The sequence below is a fragment of the Enhydra lutris genome, unplaced genomic scaffold (genome assembly GCF_002288905.1).
Source record: "Enhydra lutris kenyoni isolate GAN:26980312 unplaced genomic scaffold, ASM228890v2 scaffoldscaffold17, whole genome shotgun sequence".
Lineage (NCBI taxonomy): Eukaryota > Metazoa > Chordata > Mammalia > Carnivora > Mustelidae > Enhydra > Enhydra lutris.
In genome coordinates, this window is record NW_019154101.1 from 42,082,177 (window position 1) to 42,095,907 (window position 13,731).

The 13,731-nt window shown below is 38.7% G+C and overlaps 1 protein-coding gene across 1 annotated transcript in view; it reads right to left on the reverse strand.

The window, feature by feature from the left end:
• Nucleotides 1-13,731, reverse strand: part of LOC111147624 (large tumor suppressor kinase 1) — a 52,043-nt gene that overhangs the window by 4,544 nt on the left and 33,768 nt on the right. The window contains exons 4-7 of the mRNA XM_022503802.1: nt 11,182-12,692; nt 8,341-8,923; nt 5,279-5,461; nt 4,896-5,002 (exon numbers count right to left, since the gene is read on the reverse strand). Of these exons, the coding sequence (XP_022359510.1) occupies nt 4,896-5,002; nt 5,279-5,461; nt 8,341-8,923; nt 11,182-12,692 (2,384 nt within the window). The remainder of the gene's footprint in view (nt 1-4,895; nt 5,003-5,278; nt 5,462-8,340; nt 8,924-11,181; nt 12,693-13,731) is intronic.

Genomic DNA, 13,731 nt, shown 5'->3' on the forward strand with positions numbered 1-13,731 from the left:
ACAGAGAGAGAGGATGAGAGAGAGAGAGAGAGCATAAGAGGAGAGAGGTCAGCGGGAGAGGCAGACTCCCTGCTAAGCAGGGAGCCTGATGTGGGACTTGATCCCAGGACTCCAGGATCATGACCTGAGCCAAAGTCAGTTGCTTAACCAACTGAGCCACCCAGGTGCCCCGAATAAATAAAATCTTAAAAAAAAAATGTCCTGGTTTTGAATAAAACAGAATGAGGGAGAATGGGAGGGAGGAAGGAAAGAAAGAAAAGAAAGAGTAAGAGAAAGAAGGTAGTAGGTAATGAAGAAATATTTGTTACTACTGAGTTTTGAAAATTCTTTTTATAGTCTAGAGACAAGCCCTTTGTGGGAAATGTGATCTGCAAATATGTTCTCCCAAGCTGTAGCTTATCCTCATTGTCTTGATTGTGTTTTGTTTAGTTTTAAAGACTTTATTTATTTATTTATTTGAGAAAGGGCATGCATGACCATGCACATGCATGCCTGGCAGGGGAGGTGGGCGGGAAGAGGAGAGGAAAGAGCAGAGGGAGAGGAAAGGGGAAAGAATTTCCATCAGATTCTGTGCTGAGATTGGAGCCCGATACCAAGCTTGATCCTGAGGATCATGACCTGAGCTGAAACCAAGAGTCAGACGCTCAACTGACTGGGCCACCTAGGCACCCTTGACTGTGTGTTCTGTATACTGAAAGTTTTATTGAAGTGTTGATGAATTCCAATTTCTCAACTTTTTCTTGTATGGATCATGAATTTGGTGTCATTTCTTTTCTTTCTTTCTTTCTTTCTTTTTTTTTTTTTGACAGACAGAGATCACAAGCAGGAAGAGAGACAGGTAGAGAGAGAGGAGGAAGCAGGCTCCCCGCTGAGCAGAGAGCCCGATGCCAGGCTTGATCCCAGGACCCTGGGATCATGACCTGAGCCGAAGGCAGAGGCTTTAACCCACTGAGCTACCCAGGTGCCCCTTGGTGTCATTTCTAAGTATTCTTCACCTAACCCTAGGCCATAAAGATTTTCACCTATGTTTTCTTCTAAAGTATTATAGCTTTACATTTTATCTCTAGATCAATGATCCATTTTGAGTTAATCTTTGTGTAAGGATGAAGTTTACATTGAGTTTCAGTACTCTGTATATGGCTGACCAATTTTTCCTATATCATTTATTGAAATACTATTCCTTCTCCACCTGCACCTTTGTCAAAGATCAAATGGTCATATTTGGGCGATTCTATTTCTCCATTCTCTATCCTATTCCATGGATCTATATTTGTGTCCTTCTGCCAATATTACCCTGTCTGGATTACTGTAACCTCACAGTAAGTCTTTTTTTTTTTTTTAAAGATTTTATTTATTTATTCGACAGAGATCACAAGTAGGCAGAGAGGCAGGCAGAGAGAGAGGGGGAAGCAGGCTCCCCACTGAGCAGAGAGCCCGATTCGGGGCTTGATCCCAGGACCCTGAGACCATGACCTGAGCTGAAGGCAGAGGCTTTAACCCACTGAGCCACCCAGGCACCCCTGTAACCTCACAGTAAGTCTTAAAATCAAGTAGTTGATTCCTCTTTCTTCTTATTTTCTATTTAAATAAATATTAAATGATAATATTACATAAATATTAATATTACATAATAAGTATTTATTTTTAGGTAGGCTCCATGTCCAGTGTGGAACACAATTTGGGGCTTGAACTCACAACCTTGAGATCAAGACCTGAGCTGAGATCAAGAGTCAGATGCTTAACTGAGTCACCCAGGCAGCCCCTTTGTTGTTCTTCTAAAAATCAGTTTTCATTATTCTAATTCCTTTGTCCACCATATACATTTTAGAATTGGCTCATCTATATCTACAAAAATTAGAAGAGAATTAAATCTATAGATGATTTATTTTGGAGATAAGTGATAGCTTTACTATGTTGAGTCCTTCAATCTATCAACATGGCACATGTCTGTATTTATGAAGATCTTTCTTGATTTTCTTTCATCAGAGTTTGTAGCTTTCAGCATACAAATCTTACTCATGTTTTATTAAATTTATACCTACATATTTCAATTTGGGGAAGTTTCTATAAATGTTACAGCTTTTAAATTTCAGTTTCTAGTCATGTATTGCTTGAATATAGAAATATAATAGATTTGTATGTATTATACCCTTATATCCTACAACCTTGCTAAATTCACTTAGTAGTTCTATGGGTTTTTTTCATAAATTCCCTAGGATTTTCTTTTTCTTTCTTTTTTTGTTTTTTAAAGATTTTATTTATTTATTTTGACAAAGAGAGCACAAGCCCCAAGGATATCTGTTCTTACCAGTCTTATTAAGCATAGTTCTAGAAGTCTTAGCCAGTGTAATATAGCAACAAAAGAATTAAAAGGCGTACAGATTATACAGAAAGAAAAACTTCCCCTATTCAGAGATGACAACATAATTTTCTACGTAGAAAATCCCAGGGAGGGGTGCCTGGGTGGCTCAGTGGGTTAAAGCCTCTGCCTTCAGCTCAGGTAATGATCCCAGGGTCCTGGGATCAAGCCCCGCATCAGGCTCTCTGCTCAGAAGGGAGTCTGCTTCCCCCCCGCTCTCTCTGCCTATCTCTCTGCCTACTTGTGATCTCTGACTTGTGATCTCTGTGTTTGAAATAAATAAATAGAATCTTAAAAAAAAAAAAAAAAGTCCAAGGGAGGAGGCACCTGGGTGGCTCAGTTGGCTAAGCATCTGCCTTCAGCTCAGGACATGATCCAAGGGTCTTGGGACTGAGCCTGTATCAAACTCCCTGCTCTGCAGCGAGCCTGCTTCTCCCTCTCCCTGCTGCTCCCCCTGCTTGTGCTTGCTCTCACTCTAATAAGTGGGTAAAATCTTAAACAAAAACAAAAAAACCACAGATATCCTTTCCTTGCTCTTTTATTTTTTTAAAGTTTTTATTTATTTATTTTAGAGAGAGAGAGAGGAGTGCGGGGGGAGGGGGAGACAGAATCTGAAGCAGACACCATGCTGAGCATGGAGTCCAATGCGAGGCTTGATCCCAGGACCTGAGATCATGACCTGAGCTGAAACCAAAAATCAGATGCTTAACTGACGGTGCCACCCAAGTGCCCCATCCTTGTTCTTGATTTTAAGGAGAAAGCATTCAATTTTTACAGACACACACACACACACACACACACACACACACACACACACACACATTTTTACATATGTATATATATGCATATATATGTGTAAATATATGCATATATATGCATTATATATATATTAAAAAGAAGGTAAAATGAAGACACTTTCAGACAAAGTAATCTGAACTAAACCTGAAGGAATGCATTACCGAGAGACCTATACTAAAAGAAATCTAGGAGTGTCTGGTGGCTCAGTTGGTTAGGCAACCAACTCTTGATTTTGGCTCAGGTCATGATCTCAGGGTCTTGGGACTGAGCCCCGTGCTGGGCTCCAGGCTCAGCACCGGAGTCTGCTTGGGATTCTCTTTGCCCAACCCCCCCGCCCCTTGCCCCCAGTTTGTACTCTCTCTCTAAAATAAATAGGGGCACCTGGGTGGCTCAACTGATTAGGCATCTGTCTTTGGCTCAGGTCATGATCCCAGGGTCCTGGGACTGAGCCACACATCAGGCTTCCCTGCTCAACAGGGAGTCTGCTTCTCCCTGTCCCTCTTCCCAACCGCCACTCATGCTCTCTAATTAATAAAATCCTAAAAAACAAAACAAAACAAAAAAAACTTTAAATAAAAGAAAAAATCTAAAGCAAGTTATTTTTATTTTATCTCATCTTATTTTATTTATTTTTATGTAGACTTCACACCCAGCATGAGCCCAATGTGGGCTCAAACCACAACCCTGAGATCGAGACCTGAGCTGATACCAAGAGCTGGACACTTAACCAACAGATACTCAGTGCCCGCAGAAGTTTTAAATATAGTAAATTAAATGCAATGAAAGAAGTAGTTACAACTTAGGGGGAAGCATCATAGAAGACATAACTTCAAGATACTCAAAGAATGGTTAAGAATGAGTTCGTTTAGGAGTTAACTAGGTTTAAAGAAGCGGGGAATGTTGTGGAAGATGGGGAAGAAAGGAAGAGGACATTCCAGACAGAGGGAATGGTATGGACAAAGGAAAAGAGGGGAAATCTGGATTTTAATCCATGGACATGGGAACCACTGAAGGGTTTATAATGGGATTGTTTATAATCCAAATTGAGGACAACTTCTCATTTAAGTGCCAGAGGTAATTTCAAGTGAAGATACATACTTTGTTTGTAGTTTGGGGGTAAATGTCCATGAAAGGAAACAAAGCCAGGAGCCAGAAGGTGACAAAAAATAATTTAGAATAAATCTGCAAACAGTACTAAAGACTTCCATGAGAAGCAGTGAGGGGGAATATAACAATATGAAAACAGTGGGATGATGCAGAGTGGAGTTCACCTGTGGAATTTTTTCGTGGCTTCCTATAACCTTACACGTTCATTTTTTTTAAATGACTCTACCCCAATGGGGGCTTGAACTCACAAACTCATGACCCCAAGATCAAGAGTCACATGCTCTATCAACCCAGCCAGCCAGCAGCCCCCTTACAAGCTCATTCTTTTTTTTTTTTTTTTAAAGATTTTATTTATTTATTTGACAGAGAGATCACAAGCAGGCAGAGAGGCAGGCAGAGAGAGAGGAGGAAGCAGGCTCCCTGCTGAGCAGAGAGCCCGATGTGGGGCTCGATCCCAGGACTCTGAGATCATGACCCGAGCCGAAGGCAGCGGCTTAACCCACTGAGCCACCCAGGCGCCCCTCAAGCTCATTCTTAAATTCCAGATGAAGATGCTCTAAGTAGAGGACTGCTAAAGGTTTGGGATATAGGGACTTTGTGACAATTCTTTGGTACAGATTCTATATCTTACCTTCATTTGTGTTTCTAATGGTGTTTGTGCCAAGAAAGGAGGCTGTCCCACCAACATTTCAAAAAGAATTACACCAACACTCCACCAGTCACATAACTGTGTATAGCCTAATATAAGATACCAAAGTTATAGTCATTCATAAACCTTTTAAAAAATGCTCAGAATACAATCAAAATTAATAATAAATCACCAACTTATGCTGTAGAAATTAATATTTATATTTATTTTATATGTTAAATATATATTTATGTTATATTTATTTATTATATTTTATTAATATAAAAATAAATTAATATTTTTATTATAAACCTGAAAAATAAGCCACATGCTAATTAATTTAAGTTTCAGCTGGCTATTGAGATATTATGAAACTAATGTTTTACCTGTTCGTAACAATACTTCAGGTGCAATGTAATTGGGAGTCCCAACCAATGAATGTGCAAGACATCGCTGGTGTTGACGTGCCGCTCGCCGCTCTAGTGGCTTCAATCTATCTCCACATCGACAGTTAGAGGGGTCACCCCATTCATTACTGAAATCCATACTATCCTGCCGTGAATGGTCACCTGTGTAGTAAAGAGGTTAGCAAAACAAGAACAATAGTGTACCAAAAGCTTGTTTAATCTTTTAACATCGTGGCTTAGAGTTAACAACACTCTTTTCTTGCAACAAACTAAGACACAATGTATGCCATATCACTGATGATATTTATTACTGACTAGAGCCTGTGCTCTGAAATAGCAACAGGACAGGTTTTAAGCTAAGAAAAATTAGCATAAGATTCAGTAATTTACTCAATGTTAAATGATGATAATGAAAATCATGAGTAGGCAGGATCAGGAATCTGTTATTCAGATTGCTCCCCATTACTAACCTGAACAAAGTCTCAAACAAATTAGATCAGTGTTTCATTCACTTAACAAATGATAATAAATAAGAAAGACAGGGTTCTTCTCTCAGGTAGCTTCTTTGTATGGGACAAACACAAAAGATACATATATAAGAAACAGAGTGATGCATCCCATTCGGAGAATCAAGATGGGATGATACGACACATGTACCAGGGTGGCTCAGGAAGACTAACTGAGGTGACATTTGTAAAAAACAAAAAAGACTCAACCATTTGAAAACCAGGGCAAGGTATTCTACACAGAAACAGTAACAGAGAAAAGACCAGTGCGATTAGTAAAGGATAGAATGGTAGACAACGGAGTGGGAGCCAGTGTACCTGGGTTTTACGAGCAAAAGAAATTATTTGCCTTTTACTCCAAATACAGTGAGAAGATACTGGAGTTTGAAGGAAGAGAATGACAGGATCTGATTTATGTTTTAAAAAGAACACTAACAACTGTGTAGAGAATAGATTATAGGAAGGACAAGTATAAAGAGACCAATTCAGAGGCTATTGCAGTTAAGCTTGGACTATGATGGTAACAGTGGAGATAGAGAAAAGTGAATAGATCCAAGGTATTTTTAGAGGTGGAATAAGCAGGATTTATTGGATATAAAGGGTGTGGAAGAAAAAGAATCAAGGACAACTAAGTGGGTGGTGATAATACAATTTACTAAAATGGGTAAAACTGGAGAGGGAGAAATCAAGAGTTGTTTACTGGTAATGTTAAGTTTGAAAGGCCTATTAGAAACACACATGGGGTGCCTAAGTGGCTCAGCTGAGCATCTGATTCTTGGTTCAGGCTTAGGTCATGATCTCAGGGTCCTGGGATCAAGCCCCGCATTGAGCTCCCTGCTTAGCAGGGCGTCTGCTGGAGCTTCTTTCCCTGTGCCCCTCCCCACACTTGTGCACTCTTCTCTAAAATAAATAAATCAATCTTAAACACACACACACACACACACACACACACACACACACACACACGAAAGGGAGAGGCTATTTCTATTTATTTATTTAATTTTTTTTAAAAAAAGATTTTATTTATTTGACAGAGATCACAAGCAGGCAGAGAGAGGAGGAAGCAGGCTCCCTGCTGAGCAGAGAGCCCGATGCGGGGCTCAATCCCGGGACCCTGGGATCATGACCTGAGCCGAAGGCAGAGGCCTTAACCCACTGAGCCACCCAGGCGCCCCGGGAGAGGCTATTTCTAAAGAGAAAACCGGACGTCACTGACATGTGACGGCATTTAAAGCCGTGACTTGATGAAATCACCTAGAAAAATATATCGGAAATTAGCCTAACTGTAACAATCATCGGGAATGTTTGATTAAAATACAATTTCTTGGGGCGCCTGGCTGGCTCAGTTGGTAGACCATACAACTCAGGGTTGTGAGTTTAAGCCCCATGTGGGGTGTGGAGCCTACTTAAAAAAATAAAAAATAAAAAGCAAACTTTAAAAAAATATGTATAATTTCTCCTCTCCAGTGAATATTTTCAATCAGAAGACTGGAATAGAGCCTAAGAATCATATTTTTAAGAAAAACTCCAAGTAATTCAGGTGAATCTGGGGAGACAGGTTCAGGTGTCTCAGTTCTATCCATTTAATGTCAATTTACTGTGTTCACTTTAAGTATGGAGGGTAAGACTTACCTCAGAAGATTGCTGTGACCCTTAAGTTAGAATGTATGCAAACAACCTAGTCATGGTAAGATTCAAGAATCGTTAGATCGACTTACACTTCCATTAGTGCTTTGAAGGGATCTTGGTGAGGCAGTGTGGTGTAGAAGAAATAACATGGGCCCTGTAATCAGACAAACCTGGGTTCAAAGCCTAGCCCTTATTACTTCTTTTCTGTCTGACCTTGGGCAAGTTACTTCATCTAAATAAGCCTCAGTTTCTTTATCCTGCATCACAGTGATATTGTGTATACAAAGTGTTCAGATAAGTTTGTGACAGTTGTATAATGGAATCCTAAATAATAGTGAAAACAGAAGTTATATGCAGTAACACAGATCAACCTCAAACATATAAAGGAAGTGAACACAGAAGAATACATATAGAATGATTACATGTAAATAAAGGTGCAAGAGTAGACAAAATGAAATAACAGTGTTTGTTACAGACATATGTGGAAAAAGTATAAAGAAAAGGAAAAAACTGATTACAGAGTTCTGAAATACTGGTTACCCCTGTGGGGGAGAAAAGGGGAAGTGATCGTTTATGGGCTTCAAAGATACTGATAACCTGGTTTGTAAGCTGAATGGCAGGTATGGGGCTTCATTTCAAAATTATTTTTAAAATGTTATTTGTTTGGCATATTTCAAATTAACAAAATATAGAGATTAACTCAAAAATATTAATGGTATTTAGAAATAACTGACTAACATATTCTTTCATTTTATAAGTCTAGATGTCTAAAGGATTCACTCACATTTATCCAACAGTCAAGACCTGAAACCAGGACTTCTGGCTTTTACCCAGTGATAATACCATCTTATATCTTATTGCATTAATAAATCATATTGCATGTACAAATTTTATGATTTTACTCACCACTCTGATAGTACTTAGAATCATGTGTCCATCTGAAGCCAGTGCAGAGGCCGAAGTCAGTCAATTTAATATGACCATCACGATCAATCAAAATATTATCAGGTTTAATATCTCTATGAATAAAACCCATTTTATGAACACTTTCGACTGCACAGGTAAGCTCTGCTATGTAGAATCGTGCCAGATTTTCTGGAAAGATGCCCATTCTAATTAATAGGCTCATCATATCACCCCCAGGAATATAGTCCATTACAAAGTATAAATTGTCCTTATCTTGGAATGAATAATACAGACGAACTACCCATTCATTGTCAGCTTCAGCCAGGATATCCCGCTCAGCTTTAACATGAGCAACTTGATTTCGAAGCAGAACGTCTTTCTTTCGGAGAGTTTTTGTTGCATACAAAGCCTTAGTATCTACTTTTCTTGCTAGACAGACTTCACCAAATGCTCCTATTCCTAGTGTCTTTATCTTCACAAACATAGACTTGTCCATTTTAGCCCTCTTTAGGCGGATGTAATTAGACTCTTTTTGGCAAAGCATCTTTCTCATTTGATCCTGTGCATCTTGAGATAATCCAACCTAGGTAAATAAACTAAAGGTTAAATGAGGAATTACCTTCTACACCAAACAGTACAAAATAGTTTGGAAAAAATTCAGGCATATAAGGTTAAATGCATAATAATTTTTAATAAAGCATGTTAGGAATCTAGAATATACTTCAAGGAAAATTAATTATCAAAAGTGCAGCTTAAGGGACAGTTAACAGGATATACAAAGGTGAGTATATATGCAGATTCTGCTGTGGAGAGCAAGAAGATGACACCAACGATCAGCTTTCAACTGCTTTCTAATGCAGTCCCCAAAAAGTTCCCAATGTGCAATACCAAACATCTGTTAACATGCATCCTCATCTATCTCTCCATGCATATTCATCCCAAATTATGTGATTAGACTGCCTTCATTTTATGCTTCTCTTGTGAATGCCTAGGGTTAGTGTTCCTATTTTACCTTTCATGAAAAAAAAAAAAACTCTTCCCGTCCATATTTATTTGTTCTAAAAAATTGATGTATTAAGAACAAAAGAACGTCTTCTCTAACCTAACCACTCATTAACAGTCCATCTTTTTTTTCTTCTTTAAAAGATTTTATTTATTTATTTGACACAGAGAGAGAGACAGCGAGAGAGGGAATACAAGCAGCGAGGAGTGGGGGAGGGAGAAGCAGGCTTCCCTCTGGGCAGGGAGCCTGATGTGGGGCACGATCCCAGGACTCTGGGATCATGACCTGAGCTGAAGGCAGACGCTTAACAACTGAGCCACCCAGGTGTCCCAATAGTCCATCTTTCCTTTCATCTTTCTTTTATTTTTCTCAGGCATTAGAATGAGGGTAGGACTCACAGCCACCACTAATGCAAAATGCAAAGGCTTTCTCCTACCTTATTTAAACAGGACACCTTGTTTGATTAAAAGCTATCTTTTTAGGCACTTTGGAACATTTCAAAGAATAGTCAATGTGACTTATGAAGATACCAGATTAAACGCAGATTAAAAACAAAAGCCAACTTCTGAGTAGACATGGACTATCTGTATTTAGAAGGAAGTTTATTTTTGTCTAGTTCAATAAAGAACTAATTTAAGGGTTTAAAAAGAAAAGGGATTAAAGAAGTACAAGAGTCTATTCTAGAAATGCAAGCCTAATTAGAATATAGCAACCTCATGCTTCTGTTAGAATGCACATTTGCATGCAAAATTTTTTTTAAAAGGGTGGCATGCCAGACTTAAAACTGTTTCTCTTAAAATCTTACTTGCCTACACAGTAATGGAGGCTACAGAAGTCAGCAAAGCTTCCAACACCATAAAAGTTTAAATCAGCTATTAGTGAAAGTAAAGAGGAAAAAGGAAAAATAAACTAAGAAAATACATACAGACAGACTTTAGTAAGAAATCCTAAGAGCTAAAATATGGGTAGGTCATACAGATTATCATGGTATTTCTCATCTAAGAAAGCTCAATTTATAACAGGAATAACATAACTGTAAAATTAGATTAAGTAAAATTATCTTAAAAAAATAGCTCTCAAGTTACGTGAGTAAGTTTCCTCACAAATTTAAGCCTCCCAGACTCTGAGTGATAGATATATGACTGGGAGTCAACCTTTGAACTGTAAACATGTGATAAATATATTAACAATAATAGTACCACCATAATACCTAGTGAATATATATATATATATATATATATATATATATATATATATGAATCACAACACAGATTCATCTAAAATGAGTGAGCACTAATTCTGGTCTCCTTTTAGTAGTTTAAAAATTTCAGCACATTTTCCAGAACATTATAAAAATGAAATTAGAAGAGGAAACAATTGAAGGGACAGGTCTTTGACACTTTCTAATGGGACCAACCAGATGAATAAACCCGATGAATAAGGCCCAAAAACTACTATAAGTTGAAACAAATGTTTCATAAGTATAGCTAGCAAGAGATGGGAACCCAGATATTTCTAGCTTATTTTAAAATGTTGAAAGATAATGCGTAATACCTAGAAAATAACCCTTGCTCCTATTTCCACATAAAGGGATTATGTACATCTAAACAGCACACTATAAATTATATTTTTCTTAATTAGAACTTTATTCCAGGAAATTCCGAGTAAATCTTGAAATACTAAAATAAAATGGTATAATCAAAAATACTTTACTAACTTGTAAGCAATGATAATATATTAGCTATAGAAGGAAAGAAAAATATTGGACCAATATTTTAAAATAAACAACAAGCGAATACATGATCAAGCATAAAAATGGGCATTTTAAAAGGTTTTACCCGCATCATTTCATTCTCTAATTGTTTTTTACGATGTAGACGTTGCTGATGAGATTTGAGTACATTTTCTACATGTTGCTCCATAAAAAACTTAAATGCCTGAGGAGAGTAACTCTGAATACGAGATTCCCTTCGCTCTTCATCTTTCTTGTTTTTCCTAACAGTGATAGGTGAAGTCGTAATCTGCTTCTTTTCCTTATCCCCACTATCAACATTTTCATAGCTTTTTTCACTCTCATCTTCCTTGGGCATGCTCGCCTGATCCTCTTTGCTAGATTTACTGACTGATTCGTATGAAGGAACAGATGGGTTCTGGTGCAGCAGATGTTTTGGATAAGGTGGAGGAGGACCTTGATAGTTTGGAGCTTCAGCAACCGGAGGCATAACAGTCATATTTGAAGTGGTACTCTCAGAAAAAGGACTAGGTTGAACTGTTTGAATCGGTTGTGGTATCCAAGAAGGGTGTGTAGGTGCTAACGCAGTCTGCAGCTCTGGTTTCAATACGCGTATACTTTTCACAGGCTGTTGAATAGGAGCAGGTGTAATAGCAGTGACTGTTGTAGCTGAAGGCTGAGAATTAGCAGGATGACTTGCTCTACTTCCTAATGGATTATTAAAGGAATTTGACCTCACTGGTATGTTAGGTTGCCATGTGGGGATTTCATGCCCACTGCTTGGGGACGACTGGGCTGGAGCAGAAGACGACTGAGGCCAAGTTGTTTGCAGTCCAGGTGCATTCATGTTATAAAGTTCCATGTTATGACTATTTCTGTTTGGCACCATCATAGATTGGGGAAGATTTCCATTTGTATATGATGAAGGAGCAGCAGATGCCCCTGTTTGTAAAGCAGAAGAGCTTTGTCCATTAGCTGGGGTCAGAGGATACGGAGGTGGTGGCTGCCGATTCACAGTGCCAGGAGGGACATTTTGGTGTATCATAAAATCAGTCTGACCACTACCATTCTGAATTCCAGGTCTTCCTGTTGGGAAGTTAAATTTGTTGGAACTCTGCATGATGATTGGTTGTCTGCCAACAGGGACAGAACTAATGCCTCTCTGTCCCTGATTAGGAGGATTCATTGGGGTTGTGTTCAGAGGTGGGGGAGGATAGCCTTCCTGCCAGGCTCCAGGTGGAACAGGAGAGATTCTGGAGATTACATATTCCATGTTCCCAGAATAGCGCTTTGTTTGAGAGTTTGGTTCCCATGAGGGGGGAGGTGGAGTTGTACCTCTTGGAGGAGGAGTCTGGCCCCTAGGAGGTGGTGGAGGAGTGACACTCCTTACTTGAGGAGGTGGTGGGGGGTTCACTCTCTGTCCATTGCTAGGGTGAGCTTGAGCAAAAGCTGTTATACCAGAGCCTGACAAAGGTCTTCCTACATCTGTCTGCGAGTTGGGACTTTCAGAACGATAGGCCACGCTTTCGCCGAGTGGTGGGCCATGTCTCTGAGGAACTAAGGATTCTTTGGAACCTTTCCAGCTCTGTTTGCGGTTAACTGATTGCTGCACACTCCCTATGGTCATAAAACAGAGAGAAAAAAATGTTTTAACCTCTTATTTTTGAAAAATTTTAGCTTGGAATTCTGACATAGCTAAATGGTAAATCTTTTCTGAGAATTATAAAAGTCAAATTTCAGTTAAGCAGTTTTATGTTACCTTTCAAATTTTTACTTAACTAGATAATACATTCTCATAGCTCAGAATCCAAGAAGTACAAAAGTATATCCATCTCTGTCCCTTGGCCAACCAACTTTCTTCCCTGAAGGCAACCAATGCCATTAGTAAAATATTTGGGGGTATGCAAGTAAATAGACTACCTCCTATGTATACCACTGTGATTGGCTCTTATTAAAATATTGAAGATTCTGTCAGTCTGTAAAGTGTTTTCTTACTTTTAAAAAGTTTACCACAGTTTTTCACTATATGGAGGTACCCAAATTTAATTTAATTTTTTTTTAGGTAGGCTTCACACCCAGCATGGAACTCAACGTGGAGCCTGAACTCATGACCCTGAGATCAAGACCTGAGTTGAGATCAAAAGTCAGCTGCTTAACTGACTGAGCCACTCTGGAGCCTGGATGTACCCAAATTTAATCAGTTTCCCTACTGAAGAACAGTAAGGATGTTTGTAGTCTTTTGCTGTACAAAAAAAGAAAGAATGAACGAACGAACAAAAGAAAGAACGAATGAACGAAAGAACGAAAGAAAAGAAAAGAAAAAAGGCAGTGAAAAATTTTGTACATATACCATTTTTAAAAATATTTTTTTTGAATAGAGATTTTATTTATAAAGATTTTTATTTATTTATTTATTTGACAGACAGAGATCACAAGTAGGCAGAGAGGCAGGCAGAGAGAGAGAGAGAGGAAGCAGGCTCCCTGCAGAGCAGAGAGCCCGATGTGGGGCTTGATCCCAGGACCCTGGGATCATGACCTGAGCTGAAGGCAGAGGCTTTAACCCACTGAGCCACCCAGGCACCCCTAGAGATTTTTTTTTTTTTTAAAGATTTTATTTATTTATTTGTCAGAGAGAGAGAGAGAGAGAGAGAGCACA